Source organism: Halichoeres trimaculatus, unplaced genomic scaffold (assembly GCF_033239565.1).
Source record: "Halichoeres trimaculatus isolate MK-OKI-2021-1 unplaced genomic scaffold, fHalTri1.1 fHalTri1_scaffold_14, whole genome shotgun sequence".
Taxonomy (NCBI): Eukaryota; Metazoa; Chordata; class Actinopteri; order Labriformes; family Labridae; genus Halichoeres; species Halichoeres trimaculatus.
Window position 1 is genome coordinate 11,589,606 of NW_027437192.1, and position 19,208 is coordinate 11,608,813.

The 19,208-nt window shown below is 38.7% G+C and overlaps 1 protein-coding gene across 1 annotated transcript; it reads left to right on the plus strand.

Annotated features, from left to right (window-relative positions):
- The first annotated feature begins 93 nt into the window (after window positions 1-93).
- On the plus strand, window positions 94-14,980 carry cers2a (ceramide synthase 2a). The gene is made up of 11 exons (XM_074687472.1): window positions 94-369; window positions 6,992-7,165; window positions 7,275-7,392; window positions 7,610-7,728; window positions 8,839-8,896; window positions 9,143-9,193; window positions 9,318-9,410; window positions 10,110-10,238; window positions 10,577-10,683; window positions 11,496-11,649; window positions 13,344-14,980. Exons 2-11 carry the CDS (start codon window positions 6,993-6,995, stop codon window positions 13,488-13,490), a joined length of 1,149 nt encoding a protein of 382 aa, XP_074543573.1. The 5' UTR covers window positions 94-369; window position 6,992; the 3' UTR covers window positions 13,491-14,980.
- Window positions 14,981-19,208: the final 4,228 nt, after the last annotated feature.

A 19,208-nucleotide genomic window follows, 5' to 3' on the forward strand; every position in this document is an offset into this window, starting at 1 on the left:
TACCATAATATTCACTACATCCGTCCAATTGAATTACCCAGCTTCAAACCAACAAGCTGAGACCCGCTCAAACAACTTGTATTAGACGAAAAAGTTTACACTACTTTTCCTCCAAAAGAATAGTTTAGGAGAGAAAGTGCGACACAGCTTTTTTCTTCTGAGAATGTGGCAAACCTGAGGTTAACTAGAGAAAAGAAGGAGGCGGATTGTAACTCATTGAACGTACAACAAGTTGGACTGTGTTTGATGGCGAGAACTACATGAAATCCGCTAAACTTCACCAAGAAGAGAAGAAAAGCAGCAGCCGACTCGACGTGCATTTTAAGGCTCCATTACCTGCCCGCATACGTCCAGTGAGAGTGAAGAGAGGTAAGTAACCGTTACATGATGCAAAGGCGCATTTTACGCCAGTTGGACGAACGTTAAGATTGAAACTTCTGTTCGTGCTCCGTTAGAGACTCAAATGATAGATGACTCGTCGGGAACACACATTGGGCTGCTATTTTTAGACAGAAATGTGAGAGTCGTCGTCTCAGGAGAATTTATCCGAAGATTTTAACCTAATGATAGTCTAACAGAATCTTCCTGACTTAGCCGTTAGACAACTTTAGCGTCTCGCGCTAATTAAAGTTTGGCGAGCTAACAGGCCTTTACTGCTCCCGATGTCGGTGATGTTTGTTCAGTAACACCGCGATAAGAGAAGACCAGTTATACATTAAAACTGAAACCGATAACGAGTAGCAGCTGCTAGTAAAAATACAGAAGTTGAAACCCGCTGGGACACGACCGTTTATAACTGTCATGGAACCTTTTATGAATACGTAAAGAAAGTTTTCCAACGTAAACTGGAGACGTCGCCAGAGAAAGTTACCCGTAGTGTCCTCGAATTAACATCATTCGTTCGAGTTAACCGACCTTCTCATTGTAATGCTTGAAATTTGTGTGTGAGTTTAGTGTTAGGAAACTTCTTCAAAGCTCCATCTCGCTGTCTGTTCCGCTATGTCCGGGAGACTCCCCGCTTGCGCCATGCACTCACTCAGCCACTCCCTACACGGGTCCACGCAAACAGCGTAGAGAGCAGTGACTGACACTAACTGCTAAACTTTGAATGGTAATCATCATTTAGTGACCTTCACTTGACACAGATAAGCCAGAACTCATTGACATTATCGTAGATAAGGTGAATACTGTTTTGGCTCAATTTATTTTGTTTACATACCTCAACATCACACTTCTTTCTAGTCTACTGTGTGACGTACGACTGTACTTTGAAGACAAAAGGCCTTTATAGTATGAACAAGTTGGCCTCATCCCTTAACAAAGTCAAAAAAGAGCTTCCTTAGCAGGCTCCTGCTTTGCTCTAATGGTGTCATCAGGGTTTGCCAGTTAAAAGGGTGCCTGGGGAGTTTTTTAGGCAGCATTTACCTGAAGATTTACTTATCTCACCACTTTGTTTGTATGTCTCAAGCCCTCAAAGGCGTACTCTGTTTAAGTCGTCTTTATTGTCATCTCATTGCCAGAGGGAATAATGCTCAGTTACTGTCAGAAATGAAGTCTGCAATGTGCTTTTGCACAAGTACTTTAACTCAAAAATTCATACACAGGCACAGAAAACTATAGAGTAAGAGTATGATTTGATGTTTTGATGCAACATTTTATACATGCACAAAATTAGACCACATTTTTGCATTTAGCTTTTTGTAACTGCAATGGGGAGTCTGTATTTTACTAGTTAGAAAATTATGTAACATAAAGAGTAGCAGAGAAAGAATCGAGACTTCCAAGACAGAAGTGGGTGTGATTAAGTCTAGAGCCCCAAAAATATCTTAATAACAATATTTTATGATATTTATATAAATCTTAATTTATAGATTACCGTGTCTGTTGATTCAAAGCCAGCCTCGAATGTTCCACTCAAATACTCGCTCATCTGTTCCTCATAAAAGGTGTCAAAGTGTCTGTCATAGTACATCATGTTTCCATAAGCAAACCTACACGTAACTAGTGATAGGTATTGATAAGATTATATTTATACCACTGTCATTATCAATTCCACTTATCAATCCAATTCTACAGCAATTCTCTTATCAGTTCCTCCCGTGAATTTTCTTTGTACAAAAAGTAGGCTTTACAGGTTTTCTGTATTTTTATTGGGTTTATAAGTAAATAGATATGACATAAAACTCTTGGCAATTAACTCCGTGCACTTTGTGTTGTTGGCGTCCTTTTTGGTAAAGTAAAGCCAAGGTTCACATTGCTTTGATCTTTCTCTTGGAAATTCTGTTGCGGACTGATGAGCAGGATTGACGTGTGGCACAACACATGACATTGGCGTAAGGTCTGGCCACTCTGGTGTGTAAGGAAACCATTAATGGATTGAACCATTTCTAATTGATTCTTAAGAGGAACCAGTTATCGATACCCATCCCTACATGTAACTTCTCCACAACATGCAGTGCTTGTTGGATGTTGCTACTCCTCAGGGGTGAACACCAGAGAAATGGTGAGCCAGAGCCAGGGTTGTTGGTAGACAAGGCTCATTGATGTGTCTGGGCAGTGAAGGCTTTTCCTGTGACGTCTTATCCAACTGAAGAGCCACTTGAGCAGAAATTGCTGAATGAAGTTCGTCTTGGTTCTGATGGAAATGTGTCAGAACACTGATCTCCAAGTCTAATCCATGGAGGCACACTTTCAGAGATCTAGTTGGGTCCATTTGTTACCAGGTAAGGGCTGTTTCGGACCACACCTGGTGAGGTGAAACTGTAAGGCATGTGATCACAGACACATGGCTGATCAGTGTAACCATCAGAAGGAGATACCATTCATGGTGGCAGAAGCAGGAGATGGTCAGACAGGATTTAGTAGGTGGTTCAACATTATTAAAGATATTAACTGTCTTTCCACAACAATAGTTGATGCTTAGCTTTGAAGAGAGAAATATAAAATAGAAATAGAAAATTTGAAGTCACTCCATCTGGTTCCTCTCCAAGAACAACACTCAACCATTAATGCTCCAACTGTGCACTTTGATCTTTCCAAAAACTCTCCTGGAGTTGGAAAAATGTCAACTCCAGTACAGCTCGACACAAAATGTCAGCACAAGCTGAGCTGTACCGGATTAAATGATCTAGTGATGCCAAAGTAGAAGTCAGCCAACCTGGGAGCAGGTGGAGGAGAATACTACAATCATTTTGGTACAGTGAGTAGGAGAGTCACAGAAACAGTCCACACATGCCTGTTGTTTTCTGTCCAGGTGGAACAGCATGAATGGAGTGCAATATGTGCTGTAAGCTAAGCTGCATCCACCAGTCCACTGTTCCTGTTTGTATCATGGCATACTTATTAATCCAACCAACAGTAGCTTGGCTAACAAAAGGGAATGAAGTTTACTTTAGCTTGCAGCAGTTGAACCTGCTGAACTAACAAATTTAACTCTTAACTTCCACAAATAAACATCAGGGCAGGAGGATGTTTACTGTGTACGAGCTATGCACACCTTCCAACCAGTCAGATTTCCTGTGTGGGAATGTGTTTCAATCTGCTCTCACGCAATGAAATAGAGCCTTTACGGCAACACTGTATCTTTAAAAGTTGGATATACCCCTGAGAACTGTTGCAGCTGCAAGGTTTGTAACCAGTTCCCCCAGTTTAACAAAAAAGACGTACATTCACCAAAAGTCTTATTATTCATTCAAATACTGAATGCAAAGCAAGAGCAAACTGTCAGTTTCTGAAGACACATACTGGCTTACTTGACCCCCTACATTGATTAACTTTAAAAGACAGAACGGTTGATATTTTACCACTGTTGTCTCAGCAGTGAACCATCTTTAAAGTGCAACACATACGTTTAGGTGAACCTCCTCTGCTAACAAAGGCAGAGTAAGTGTAATTGTGTGTTCTTTCTAAAGTAGAAGCTGGTCAAAGTCCACACCTGCAATCCTTGTGAAGGGATCTCTTTCATCAGCCTTAATTACCTCTTAAATGTTTTGTTTCGTACAAAACTTTGACTGCAGAGGCAAAGGTGCATCAGTAGCATGAGTCAGTGTGGTGATCTAAACCTGCTGATCTGACATCGTAAAACTCCACAGGTGACCTAGTGCTCTTTAAATAGGTAATTACAGTAGCACTGATGTCACACTGGGTTGGTCGACTGCCTATCCTGTTGCTGTTTCTGCACTCTAATAACAAAGCAGGGGGAATGTCCAGGTATCTGATGTTGCTCCCTTTTAGTCAGAGTGTAACTTCAGCACTTAACGTCTTATTGTTAGTGCTTTATGATCCTAAAAGACCCTAAAACCAGGAACCTGTGAGCCTGTACTTAGGAACTATGGTGCTTTGAGCTAAACTAAACCAGTTGTGCTTCAGCTCATCAAAGCCTGAAGTAAATGTCTTAATATCTGCAAGTTTTTGTCACCAACAAAAATTACTAACCTCATTACAACACTTTGGAAAACTCAGGAGCTTGACAAATATCATTAAATTAATCCTCTGATACCCTTAAAGGTTCAAGAGAAATTGAAGAGGAATTGACAATGTATGGTATTAAAATGAAAGTCTAAATGGTAATTTGGTAAAAAAAAAAAAAAAAAAAAAAAAAGGCAGTGTGCTGGTTTTGCACAATAAACAGCATTCATATCTGCATCCTTTACTGTGGCTGTTTTCAAAACCAGCTACTTAAACAGCTGTGCGTACAGTTTTTCTCAAAGTGTAGTATGCAGTGTGTAGTATGTGAAAAAGAGTCAAAATCTGCTGTCTGCTAAAAAAAAAAAAAAAAATGGATGTCTTACTGATTTGGGAAAAATCTCCATACACAACGGGCCAGTGTACCTCACATCCCACAATTCACTGCTCCAATGTTCTTGGTCTTCTTTTTTGATTCATCGTAGCTGGCATTTCGTTTCAGGGGCATTACTGCCACCTATTGAGATGAGATGAAATTACAACTACAACGCTAACGTTTGACGGCTAGAATACAGTGAAGTTATGGGAAAGAATCACCTGTGAATCTTATCACATTAAGTCATAAAAGGTGATACACATCTCACAGTTTACACCTTCAGATTTATTCAACTCAACTCAAAGCACTTTTAACTGTTTTCAAATTATATGTGGATTCTACAAGACATTTTTTCTATCAGCTATACATTTCCGATTTCCAAAAACATATCCAATAGAACAGTCATAAGAAGTAGTTAGTGGAAACTGTCTCACAGGGATCTTAAAAATACTGTATTCAGCTTATTTCATGGTAACCCATCAAATGGTTACCTCCAACAAGGAGGTTATGTTTTTGGGGGAGTTTGTCTGTCTGTTTATTTGTCTGTGAACAACTTAACTCAAAATGTAACAAACAGAGCTAGATGGAATTTTCAGGAAATGTTCAAAATGGGATAAGGAAGAAGTGATTTAATTTTGGAGGTGATCTGGATCCAATATTTTTTTAAAGGATTCTTTATCATTGTGAGATAGTGCTGTTTTCACCATATGTGTATATAACTCCACGATAAATGGTTGGATTGCTTTGCAAAACAATACAAGACAAAGTCGCGATAATTTCTGACAGATGTAAAAGTACGATCCGGATCCTGGCAATATTCTGGATTCTAAGATCTGGAATATGAAATATGTACTGGGTTATCATAATCTTCAACACTGTTAGGTAACAAATTATTGTACAAACCCGCAACTAACACCAAATTGTAGCAGACAGTCTACTGAAAGGAAGTATAACATTAAAGTAGGACTTAAGTGTTGCATCACAATCACAGTAAGCTTGGTGGAAGTCTGTGCTCTCTGAGTGCTTTTTCTAGTTGTTCCTGTGTTACCCACTAGAATATCCGTAGATACTGAGGCATCACATGGAAACCATGAATTCATCTTCTTTGGGCAGTTGATGTAAAGTGGTATCATAGCAGAGTATCTCAAAGTAATCTACACATTAAGCACATGGTTACCATGTAACACTGGGAGATTTTAGGATTCAACATCTGGGGACTATGGATGTCCATATCAGTGCTTTTACATGGTTTAGGATACTTCAAATGAGACCAAAGTGCAGGCTAACATTATTCATTCATCCTGTGGTTTTCCAAAGAGCGCAGACCTCTGATCCGTCTTACATAAAAGGCTTTGAGCTCCATCCTTTTGGAACAAACCTATCAAATGGCTGACCTGGCCCTCTGTTATTTAGAGCAGTTTTGATAAAAGTCATAATAACAATTATAACCATCCATATGTGTTTTTGAGCAGCTATTCAGTTCTGGTTCAGTGAACATGAGTAGCTGGTAAACAGTAGGGAAATTGAAACGTAATCTTGCTCAAGAGATTATCAGTTAGTGGCATGCAAATTGTGCAATTTCCTCTGCCTGGTTCAGATGTTATAAATTAGAGGAAATTAATAAATGTGAAAAACAGCAGAGCAGCTCTCAGTTTTACTGATTGTATAATAACAAAGAGAAATGTTGTCAGTGTTGTTGAGCACAAACATGTCAGATACCACAGGCTTTACTGAAACTACTTCCTGTTTAATATTTAATGACCTATATTTACTCTGCACTTGTGTTAGAGTACGTATTCTGTGTATGAAGATGTGTTAATCCCTAAGTTTAGACCTATTTAATACTCACCCAGAGCTTTATGATGATTTCTCACTGGCTTTATGTGACTGTGCAGCGTTACATACCCCTTCCTTTATCATCCCTTCTTTTCATCTGGATCAGGAAGTACCCTGGTACGATAGCCTGTTGCAGATGCCCAGAGAGATTAATCACCTCCAATCAATACTCATTTTCCCTCAGCCGCTCTCTGTTTCCTCTGCTTCCTCTCAGGATATTGTCACAGCTGAGTGCGTTTCTGAATTGATCTAATAACCCTAATGGAAAATCTGAAATGGAGATCACAGAGCAGAGTCTTTTTACTATTTCTTAATTTCCCTCTATCGAAAAAACAGACAAACTCCAACAAATCCTCCCTCTCTGTTTTCGTTTAGGATGTTGTCTCGGTTGAATGAGATGATATGGGCCGACTGGATCTGGTTTCCTGAAGGGCACGGCTGGGCTGATCTGACGGACCACGACGATGTAGTCTTTCCCAAACCAAAGGACCTCTGGGCCTCCATACCCATCGCTTTGTGCTTCCTTGTCATCAGACAGATCTTTGAGAGGTGACTCATCACTTTTTGTCTTACCCCTTTTGATTTTCCTTCATCTTTCCTACAAACTTAAACTGCTTCATAAACAATATTCTACATCCTATTTGATTTCTCTCCCCAGGACTGTAGCGAGTCCTCTCGCATCCCTGCTGGGAGTGAGTGACAAGCAGCAGGTTCACGCTTCTCCAAATCCTGTCCTGGAGTCTTTTTTCTTCAGCACATCAAAGCATCCCACACAGGTAACCATCCTGCATACTTCAGCATTAACCAGCGCTGCCTCATACATTCTGTGTATCCTTTGGCGGCAGCGCAGCTTGAGCCACATCAGACACACACACGTTCTAAAGAGATTAAAAATAATCACCTACATTTGATGTGACCAGTCAGCTTTATGACTACAAATGTCACAACCAGCAGTAACCTTTCCCTCTCTCTTCGTGCTGCTTTTGTTGCCAGAGCTCCGTAGAAAGTTTAAGTAAACAGACGGGATGTTCAGTGCGACAGGTCCAGAGGTGGTTCAGGCGGCGGAGGAACCAGGACAGACCCAGCAAGCTCAAAAAGTTTCGGGAAGCGAGGTAACAATCAGCCTGAGCACCCCAATCCCAGATTGTGCTTAATTTTGATTAACAGGCCTGCTATCATAGCTTGAGTGTCAGTAAAGCTGTCTTGGATGTTCTTTCATTTTCAGTTCATAAATTTTCCGTTGTCATGTCAGTTTAGATTACATTTTAAAAGCAGAATCTCAACAGTTTCAGGTCATGATATGTTGAAACAGCCTGGTGCTGCTTTTCTGTCTGATGTTGAAAAAGTCCAGCAAGTTTCACATCTTCATTTGACATCTCAATGCAGACACTTTTATTAGTTTAAATCAGATAAAAGTAGCATATAAATAATTCTGCTGCTGGTATAAATTGAAACATCAGATTTTCAAAATTGATTAATACGCGTTGTCTTTGAGTGTTTTTTCCATGCAGCTGATAGATACAGCTTCAGGTGTTAACAGATACACACTCGTTCACAGAAACAAGCATTTCTTGTATGTGATTGCAAAAAAAAATCTGCAGTGATAGGAGGAAACATGGTGTTTAGTCATGCCAAAAAGTGCAAAAGTATGTGAGACACATCCAGGTGTTTCTCATCAGCTGTCAAAGGGAGTTTCCCTCCCTGTGAGGATGACTATCATGTAATGTATCTGCTTTTTAAAAATGATCCTTTCTGTCTTTACAAGTAAGGGTGGGGGAAAGAAATCCATAAACAACATCTTGGAATTTCTTAGTTTGACAATATCAAAAAAACTTTTTTTTCGTATTTAAATTCTTCATTTGAGTTTTTGTTTATAAACTGGATTGGAAATAAGTTACTGCTTTTCTCCAGCGGTGGGTGAGATGTTTCTCTCTGACTCTCGTGATTTGCATTTTATGGGAAAATATGGCCCCTGATATAGTCTGTACGTTATCATCATCATTTCACGTTTTCACATGGTCTGGTGTTAAAAAAAAGCAAACTAGAAATCGTAAATATCGAAGAACCGCAATTTAAATTGAGTCACCCCCCCAAAAATCGTAATAGAATTGAATTGCAAGAATAGCGTCCCAGCCCTATTCAAAAGTGATCGTTTCTGAAACTTGTGTGTCTCGATGTTTGCCCAAAATTGGATTTCTGAGCTGCTGTGCGTTCTCTTACAGTTGGAGATTTACCTTTTACCTTCTTGCTTTCTTTGCTGGCCTGGCAGCCCTAATTGATGTGAGTACCTGTACATCTGAAAATGTTCAATTTATCTTCTGCCGTTGTGTTTTCACCGTGTATATGCTGTTTGCGACACATGCTTTTCAAAAGTAAATTACAGAAATCTGACTTTTTACCATTGAGTGTTGGATGCCAGCCAAACATTGCTTTCCATTCTGTTGTTATTGTTGTTGCAGCAGAGAGCCTGTGGTTAATATTGGACACTTACGCTTTCATTAATATTGAGTTTGTCTCTCCTCTCAGAAACCATGGTTTTATGATACAAAGCGGATGTGGGACGGCTTCCCGAAAATGGTATGCTTACTCTAAAACCTGCAGTTTACACCCATTTTGTGCCGAGTTATCCTCCCTAGCTTTGTCTGTTTAATATTTGTATAGCAAACAGTCACTCTCATAGTTCCTTCTTCTTTTCCTCCAGCCTCTGTTGCCTTCACAGTACTGGTACTACATGATCGAGCTGGGCTTCTACCTCTCCCTGCTTTTTAGTGTAGCATCAGATGTCAAACGTAAGGTAAGTGGTGCAGCGCTTTCTCCTTAACTTTGTTATCTCTTGACTGTAAAGCCCCTCAGAAACCATCCCATCCAGAGAGATCACTCACTTGAACTAATGAGAACGATCTCTTTGCTGGGAATGTATGTTGAGGTTTTAGATATTGATTTCCTCATGCTGAGATGCCCTGGCTATATGCAATGTATTGAGTGAAGCTGTTAAAGTTAAAGATAATGCTCTATCGCTCCCATACAGCCTGTTTAAGAGGAGTAAAGTCTAAACTAAGCTGTGTCTTCAGTTCAAAGTGCTGCATAAGGACACACAGGTCTAAAATTTGTAAAAACCAGCAGTCCTGAAGCATGTCAGAAATCTGAGGCCTCTTCTCTGTGCCAGGTTTCGTTTTGTAACTGCAGCTTACACAAATGCAGGGAGCTAAACCCTTAAAACCAAAACAATGGTTTTCTGGTGTTGAAATGAGCAAAAGTACAACATGAATCGCCAAACATAAGAAGCAAAGTTTCTTTCTTCCTACTGCAAGTGGATGTGGTTTGATTTTATAACCACAGTGCCATATAATCTGCTGTGCAGAGTTAATCATTAGTAGCATCTGTCAGACACACTCCGTCGATTAGTAACCAATCTCCACGGCCTGATCAATAGGTCACTAAACAGTGTTTCACATCACCACTCTCTTAATTCTGTTTTTTTTTCTCTCTGCAGGATTTCAAAGAGCAAATAATTCACCATGTAGCCACCATCTCCCTCATCGGGTTCTCTTGGTTGGTCAACTACATACGAGGAGGAACTCTGATCATGTTAGTGCATGATGCTTCTGACTACCTGATGGAGGTATGACATCCAGCGAACACGAGAAAAACAGAAAGGGATTTTTTTCCCTCATCAATCATGTGTGTGTTTGTTGTCTTCACACATTCGTTTGTTTAAGACATGTATTTTCCATATTAGTTTAGCATATGTGTGCATATTAAGTATGAAGCCACCAAATCACAAGACTCATCATGAAAACAACACACGTGCCTCCTGCCTCCTTAAAGTTAAGCATTGCTGAGTAACTTGATGATGATGATGAGTCCACCTCACACAGCTCACTGTCTGCCCTCTAGAGGTAAATGTGTGGAAAGCTTAAACTTTGATATTATCCCTGAACTCTTTGTCTTTCATTCCAGTCAGCCAAAATGTTCAACTATGCAGGTTGGAGGAAAACCTGCAACTTCATCTTCACAGTGTTCGCAGCAGTTTTCTTCATCACACGCCTCGTAATCCTTCCCTTCTGGTAAAAACTCAGACTTCTTTACAAGATTGCACTTGTTTTATCTCAAACATATATTCAACGGTGCTGTGCTGTTTCTAAGGCAAAATATCTTACTCTGTTGTGCCAAAGAATTAACTTTCACACACAGTTATCTTCTTTTTTGCATATGTTATTCATATTGATCCCACTCACGCTAACCTATGTTGCAGCAAGTAAGAATTAATCTGCTGCTAAAACTAGTTCCAGGTAACTCCTCTCATTACTCCAGCCTGAGCAACTATATTAACAATTTTTATATTCAGTGAGCTACATATTTTTCAGTCTCTTTTTCAGTTTCTGCTTAGTTTTATATCTGGCTAAATGAAAAGAGAAAATAAAAACATTAACATCATTTTAGCGTAGTATTTTTTCCACTATTGTAGATTCAACATTCATGCTGCCACCCTTCACGCTGCCTTCTCTCAACAAATCCAGCAAAAGAAAAAAGAAGACCGTGCAGGCAGGCGGGGGTGTTCATGACATACTCTCCCAGCTTCCAGCTGGTTACAAAGAGACAAAGGAATCTGCTCAGCAAACAAAAGAAGCAAATATAATGTGTCAAGTAACTTGATCTTGATGATTTTATAAAGCAAATCCTTTCTGATTGGATTTCGTCAGCTTATATGAAGTTGATTGTGACGAGCACTGATTCGTTTTGCACACATTTCATGTATTCTGTAAATGCAACAACAGACGCATTGTGCACAGCTCTGGCGCCTCTCAATGAGCTTTTGATGGCGAGTGTAGGTGGCTCTGACTGGACTCTCTGTTCTGCCTTTGTCCTCTCGTCTCAGGATCATATACACAACGCTGGTGTACCCCCTGACCCTCTACCCTACCTTCTTTGGCTTCTACTTCTTCAACGGGCTCATGCTCGTGCTGCAGGCTCTGCACATCTTCTGGGCTGCACTCATCCTGCGCATGGTTGTGAGGTTCCTGCCGAGCAATGTATGAAGCATTATTTTGAAATTTACCTAAAATATTCAGTGTATGAAAAAATGGATGAAATTGTGAATCTTCAAAAGTAAAGCCAAAATATTTAAAGCTCCATCAAAACTCCACCTTCTGTAATTGAACTGTTGTTATAAGTCTTATAACTGTTGTTATGACTTATGTTGGCATAAGTCAGACATCAAAATACCAACATCCAGGGTTGCAAAGAAGTGAAAAATTTCCACAAAATTTCAAGAATGTTTCTTGAAAATTTCCATGGATTTATTTAGCTAATGGGAAAATTGGACATTTTCTAGGTTTAAACCAGAAATTAAATTAATTTTCTATAATTTGGCTTGGAAATTTTCAGTGTTTTTCTATTTGTTGTTAACTTTATTTAAGTATATTGCATTAGATTTACTTGCATGCATGTCTGCCTATAACAAACCAAAATGTTTAATATTTATACATGTATATGACCAGGGAAATGTAGTTAATATACATTCCCAGAATATTCCTGTTAATTTATGTGTCTCTAATGATAATTAGTTAACCGTTCTGAAAAGTTATTCTATGCTTAATATTGGAAAAAACGTCATTTTCACAGCTCTGTTGACAAACGTAGCAATAAATGTATGTTTGTGGCAGGATGTGGATATTATAGCTCCACTAGTCAACCCATATAGGGGCTGAGATTTGTGCCACTAGAATCTGAATCTGAATTTGAGTTATTGTATTAAATTTGAGAAGCGTGGTCTAAAATTGGAATGAATTTTGTGCGATTGAATTTATTTGCTTTAAAACTTTATTTAACCCACTTAAAAATTCAACTCTCTTTATTCCTTAAACTCAAAAACACAAAATTCAATTTCAATTTGCAAAATCAGGTTCAGTCTCAAGATTTGGTTTTAGTTCAGCGTGAAGCAACCGTTATTTCACCTTCATCTGTGAGGAAGATTAATCGAGCACAGATTCAGAGAAATCTTCTTCACATGGGCGATCAATGTTTGTTAAAGTTTGTTTTCCTTTGACACTGTTGTTTCGGGTTTCAAAACTCCAGACTTCAGGAATATAGAGAGTTGAATTTTCAAGTAAGGAAAATACAGTTTCAGAGTAAAAATATTTTATTTCAAGAGATAAATTTGATTTTAGATCATGCTTTTCAAATTTAAGATAATAATTCAAAGGTATTTTGTAGCGCTGGGACGATATGCTATTCTCGCAATTCGATTCTATTATGGTTTTTGGGGTGCCAATTTGATTTAAATTGTAATTCTTCGGTATTTACAATTTTTGTGATTTTTCGTATGCTTTTTTAACACCAGACCATGTGAAAAAGTTAAATAATGATGATAATGTCTACAGACTATATCAGGATCCTTTTTTTCCCATAAAATGCAAATCATGTGAGTCAGAGGGAAACATTTCACCCTCTGCTGGAGAGAAGTGGTAACTTTTTTCCAGTCCAGTTTATAAACAAAGATTGAAATAAAGATTCTGACTTTGAAAAAAAAGGTCTTTTGACAAAGAATCCCGATTTTGTCAAAGAAAAAAACCCAATATATAGAGTTTTGATTTTTTTCTCCCACCCCTATTATTTAGGCTCTGCTTTTGCATAGCAGAAGGAGGCTCGTTGATTTTTATGTACAGCCAATTCTTAAAACCTACAACTATATGAGTAAAACTTAATTTTTTTTTTTACCTGATAGGACATCGTGGAGGATGAGCGGAGCGACAAAGAGGAAACGGAGTCAGAAGACGAAAGCGAAGAACGCGAGCAGAGAGAAAAATCTAAAAATGGCCACGTGCAGAATGGCCACACACTTCTCAACAACAACCACCGTAAGATGGACTGATGGGACAGTGACGGAGCGGAGAGGAGGCTGTGTGAGGGGAGTCACATGTGGCCTTTCCTGAAAGCCAAAGAATGGGAGCATGGCATGTGAAAGAGGCAGCAGGCAGCACACTTACACCTTATGAACTCCTTGGATGGCTTCACCTCTGAGGATTTTATACCAGACTATGACGAAGAACCGCTGCAGTCTGCTCAGCAGCAGAGTGGTTTTCTTGTTACCCACGCTTTATCCTTCCTCCTTCCTTTCTTAGTCTGGTTGGCCAAGTCCCCATGTGCCTAATCTACCTGCTTGTAGCTTTAAGTTTTGTTACTGGATATGTTTTAAAGAGTTGCTGCCGGGACAGGCAGTCAGTTTGAACCCTTCCAAGTTAATTACTGCCCTTAAATCTGACTGATTTCTATCACTGTCAAGAACCACAGCTCTGCAATGTGCCGCATTAAAGACATGGTGCCTTTCCTTGGCACCAGAATTTGATTTATCCACAAACTTGAGTGTTAATGAAAGTTAATGTTAGTGTTTCAGCTGGTGTTCTGTCGCATGGATCCCAGCCTTAAATTTGTTCCAGCAATGTTTAAAATGAATCATTAGGAGGTAAACAATGTGTTTTTTAACCGTGTGAAGAATGAGAGATGGTGCTACATCCGCCCAGTTTTGTTGAAAAGTGCCTTTTGTGAGAGTTTGTCTTAAATGCTTTCTTTTTCGGAAAGCAGAGCACACGGAAGATTTTGGTTTGTAAAGCGTAAACAGCGTTTTGTTTATGCACAATATTTTTTTTTAGATGTCTGATTTTATTTTGATTTGTGTTTTATATGTTCCCAGCCCAGTTGACCGTTAACGTTTGGGAGCAATTAGTTTGAGTGTGGCCCAAATCAGTCAAGTAGCTTCTTGTGGATTCCTCATGGGCTGGAAGCGTCTACAGCATTTCCATTCAGTGTTGTTTTTTCCCATCCATCCAAAAAAGATGCACTTTATGGCTCGCTAAAGATCAGCATTGACTTCATATCTTGTAAACAAGCTTAGTGATAGTGTTTAATTCAGACTCAAACCTGATTTAGTTGAAAACGGTTTGCAGTATGATTAAAATTTGTTTTATATTTATTCTCAAAATTATGTAATCCTCCCCAGATCTTCCTCTTTGTCAGTGTTTTTGTCAAAAAGAAGAAAATGTTTGAGTAAAGAGGTAAAACTGAAACACCAAAGTTTACATTTTCTACTTGACTTTGTAATTTCAAGTGCCTACATGATTTCAAGTGTTGAACGTCCCTTTGTCTCTGTATCTGGCGTCTTTGTTTCCTAACACATCAACACATTTTTTGCACTGTAACGCTCTGGGCCTTTAAATTTCCTGTTCGCTTGGCTCACAAAAAAAATCACCTGCAGCTCTGAGACAGAGCTCTGCTTCTACAGAAAGTGTTTTTATTCTGCGTTCATGTGTTGCTGAGATGTAAAAATATAATGACCATGATGATAAAAATAATTGTAAATGATTTTTCTTTTGACTGGTCTTTCTTTGGTCACAACCTGCAATGAAAATTTGAGGATACATGTTGAGTTTAGGATATTTAAAAATCCTGTGAGGATTTTCTAGCTGGTTATGGAGCAGAATTATATTTATACTGATGTCTGTTTCTTACCCCTGCCTCAAACCGCTGCAACTTGCAAGAAGTCGGATGAAATTATTCTTAGTGCCACCGGTCAACATATTTCATATTTTGACTGCTTTTTTTGTCCCTTTTTGAAACTGTTGAAAGAAAGTAAGATATTTTTTTTTGTTTTGAAAACAACACTGATACATGTATGAGACAAAAGAGGCAGAAGAGATCAAAAGTGGGTGCTTTATCCACAGGAGGGCGCCAAAGTAGACACAAACCTAAAGTTTCTCACATAAGTCTTCACACTAAATCTTACAGAATGTTCTACTCTATGATGTACTGCTCATGTATGTGATCAAGAAGTTGATGAACAGTTTTTCTTACACCGCTACAAAAGATGTGTTTTTATCACCTTGATTCACATTTGTCTGCAGTATTCATTGGGGGTTTTTTAAAGTTATTCTCAGGCTTTTATGCCTATAATCTGAGGATAGAGCAGGAAACAGGGTAAGAGTGGAAAGTGACATGCAGGATCAAGGATGTAGGTTGGACTTGTACCCAGGCTAACAGCGCAAGGGCTAGTCTCATGGGGCATGCAGCCTAACCCCGAGGCTGTACCGATGCCAGAAAAAAGCTTTTAAAGAATTTTTTGACAAATAGTTCTGGGGTAATTTGAGTCCATTTTAGGTTATTTTTAAGCAATAAAAATAATGTCACTTTCAAATAATGACACATTCTAATAAAAAGATACATGCTCTGAAATTTCACTTCATGTTATTTTATCACATTTGTTCACAAAGAGTGGAACCACAACATTTTTTTTTTCACAAAATGAGAAATCTACTTTGTTGATTGTGTTATATGTAGCCTGTTAAAGCTCATGTAAGAAGTTCTTTTTTTCTGAGTTTTTACCTCCGCCAAGGAGGTTATGTTTTTGGGAGAGTTTGTTTGTTTGTCTGTGAACAACATAACTCAAAAACTAACAAACGGAGCTTGATGACATTTTCAGGAAATGTTCAAATTAGAATGAGGAAGAAGTGATTAAAATTTGGAGGTGATCCAGATCACCGTCTGGATACAGGACTTTTTTTTTGAAGGATTCTTTATCATTGCAAGATAGGGCCGTTTTCACCATATGTGTATCCTCCACGATAAATGGTCGGATTGCTTTGCAAAACAATACAAGACAAGGTCACCATAATTTATGACAGATGTAAAAGTACTATCCAGATCCTGCCAATATTTTAGATACTAGGATCGGGAATATAAAATATGTACTAGGTCATCATAATTTTCAACAATGTCAGGTAACAAATAATCGTACAATCCTGCAGCTAACACCAAAGTGTAGCAGACAGTCTGCTGAAAGGGAGTATAACATCAAAGTCGGACTTAAGTGTTGCGTGACAATCACAATATTCTTGGTGGAGGTCTGCGCTATCTGACTGCTTTACTAGTTGTTGTTTTTTTGTTTTGTTTTTTTCTGTGGTGGATCTAGGAGGAAACAGGGCGAGTGTTGGGAGTAACCTCCAGGACAGGTGGCACATGCCATGAGCTACGCGCAGCCAGAACAGTTTACAATTTATAGATCTGCTGAGAAGGGCGTGCACTGGGTTAATCTGCCCTTGTTTGTCCTCTGGGGGCACCAAAATTAAAGCACACCCTTACTGAACCTTGAAGCTGGAAAGATTCAAAGCACTGTTTACAACGAAGTTAAACTCCCAAAATGACTCCTGTATTTCATGAAACGTGATCTCACTCATCACATTTAATTATCCTGAAACCACTGTAACATTTTGACAATGAGTGCAATTTTGTCATTCAAGCATGAGCTGCCTGAAGGGAAAGATCATTTCATTGTCATGTTTCAGGAGCTGAGAAATGTACCTCCACATAAAAACTCTGGCCTGGAGATATTGTATCAGAGTGGAAGTGGAGCAGATCCAGCCTGGCACGATGAGCCCTATCCATCAGTGCTGCGACTGTGGAGTAGACCTGAAGGCACCATAGGGCTATTAGAATATCAGATGGCCTGCACCTGGCTGGCACACTTTTAGAAACACAGTGATGCCAAAAATGTTTTTATAATTATAACAAAGTAGAAAAAGTTGGACCTTATTCAGAGTGATGATCCTCGTCATCTTTTTTTTTTATTTAAGAGAAACTTAGTCTTGTGCTTTTTCTTTCCTCTACCACTTCCCCTCACGGTATTTTGGCAGCTGTGTAAAAAGGCCTTCTTGGCTAATTACATATGGAGTGGGATCACTTTACCCCTACACTGTTCTTGTCACTGCCAACTTCACTGTTACAATCTCCATTTTAAAGCGGTTGGGTCAACTTCCACCCTCTACTGTTTGATTGCTAATGCATCTCCTGTTTCTCTTCCTTCATCGTCTGGGCTGTCCTATCCAGTCTCCTCCTCCTCCTCCTCACCACTATATCCTCTCCTCTTCCTCAAATCTTGGCCTTTCCTTTCTCGTTACATGTCCTCACCGTTCTGTGTTCCTTTTTGTTGTGTAATAGATAACCACATTGTCGCCCAAGGTGCTTGAGTTAATTGTGTTGTGAAGACGAGTTGGTGACAGTGATGAAGATACCTCTGACAGGTGAACAAAAGCTTCTGGGTGTTTGATTCACATGTGAACTGTGTAGACCGTTATTCAATTCCTGCTTAAGTATTAATAAAGGCTTTACACACCAGGGGGAGGTTGCAAGGTGCAAGTGTGCGCTTGTGTTCCCAGCATATGTGTGTGTGTGTGGAGTTAATTTGTGGGCTGATCATCTTCCTGTGATGATCATGAGAAGAGGAGGGACAGTAAAGACTTTGGTAACTTAGACCACCTTATGTAACTCAGGGGAAGCTTGGAAAGAACCAAGATCACATGCCATGACAGCCCCTCAAAGCTTTGGACAGGGGGTGAAATAGGTCTGGAAGGAAAAACAGCTACATCACTGTTTACATCGCAGAATGGTGAGTTTGAGCTCATATCCTAAACATTTACTGATAATATGTTTCAATATTTTCTAAAATTTGGTCACTGTGTTATTGTTTTTGTAAGATTTTACAGTGAATACATCATTTGTGACTTGTTTTCTGGAGGTAAAGCTCAATATGACTTGCTGTTTTAGGGTACTTTTAGTTTTTTCTCTGCAAAACCAAATGTTGAATAACTTTTACAATAGCAACATATCTCAACTAAGAGGAAAACTTTATGAATTTGAGATTTGTTTAGAGTTTGTCTGAATTATTGTGAATATCTTTTGAGCATTGATATTGATCGAAAAAATACCAAACATCCTCTCATTCCACCTTTTTTTAAAATGAAGCATTTGCACAATTCTCGGTGATGTCTGACAAAATAAACTTTAATGTTTTATACAGTTACAAAAAAAAAGGAAAAAAAAAGTTTACAGTGTTGTTTTTTTAAAAGGAAAGTTAATAATCAGTTGGAGTCCATCATTTCTCTATCACTGGATATTGACTCTGACGATGAATTTATGTATCATAAAAAGATTTAAATGGAAAAGCTGTTAGTGATTTTTTTTAACATGTCCGAGCAAGTTCGGAGAAGACCTATTTAAGTTATCAGCTAATGCTACATGCCGAAGAAATGAATAAGTTATGAAGTTACGAAAGATCTAGAATATACTGCAGATGAGCTATCCCCTCACAGCTAACGCTAGCTGCCAAAAAGGTAAATGACAACCATAAGTGAAAAATTTTAATATATTGCTGAAAATACAGTGATTTACTGATAATGCTGCATGCTAAAATTTTAAACAGGGTAGCTAATATATAACAGATTTCGAAGCTGGCCCAGGGATGTTAATTTTGCCAAAGAATTTGTGTAAAATAAGTTTTGTACAAAAGATGTTGATTATATTGAGTTTTACTGCTAATGAAGCATGTTTAAAATGTGTAGCTTAACTCTAATATTGCATGCTAAGACATTTAGTGTTTCTGTCATGTGGAAAAAATTGAATGTTAGAGAAAAATCTGGTGCGAACTTCTGATGCTTCATAAACAAAATCTGTCTGACATGTCATATGTTGAAATAAAGGCTGAACTATTTTATATTTTTGAGTGTGCTGCTTTACATAAAGTAACTTGTCTTTAGTGATGTAC

Excerpts from the sequence above, each read along its gene's own strand:
- cers2a (XM_074687472.1), top strand. The coding sequence starts at position 6,993 with ATGTTGTCTCGGTTGAATGAGATGATATGGGCCGACTGGATCTGGTTT. Across the intron at positions 7,729-8,838 it reads AAAAAGTTTCGGGAAGCGAG|TTGGAGATTTACCTTTTACC; the intron begins GTAACAATCAGC and ends GTTCTCTTACAG. Across the intron at positions 11,650-13,343 it reads TGAGGTTCCTGCCGAGCAAT|GACATCGTGGAGGATGAGCG; the intron begins GTATGAAGCATT and ends TTTACCTGATAG.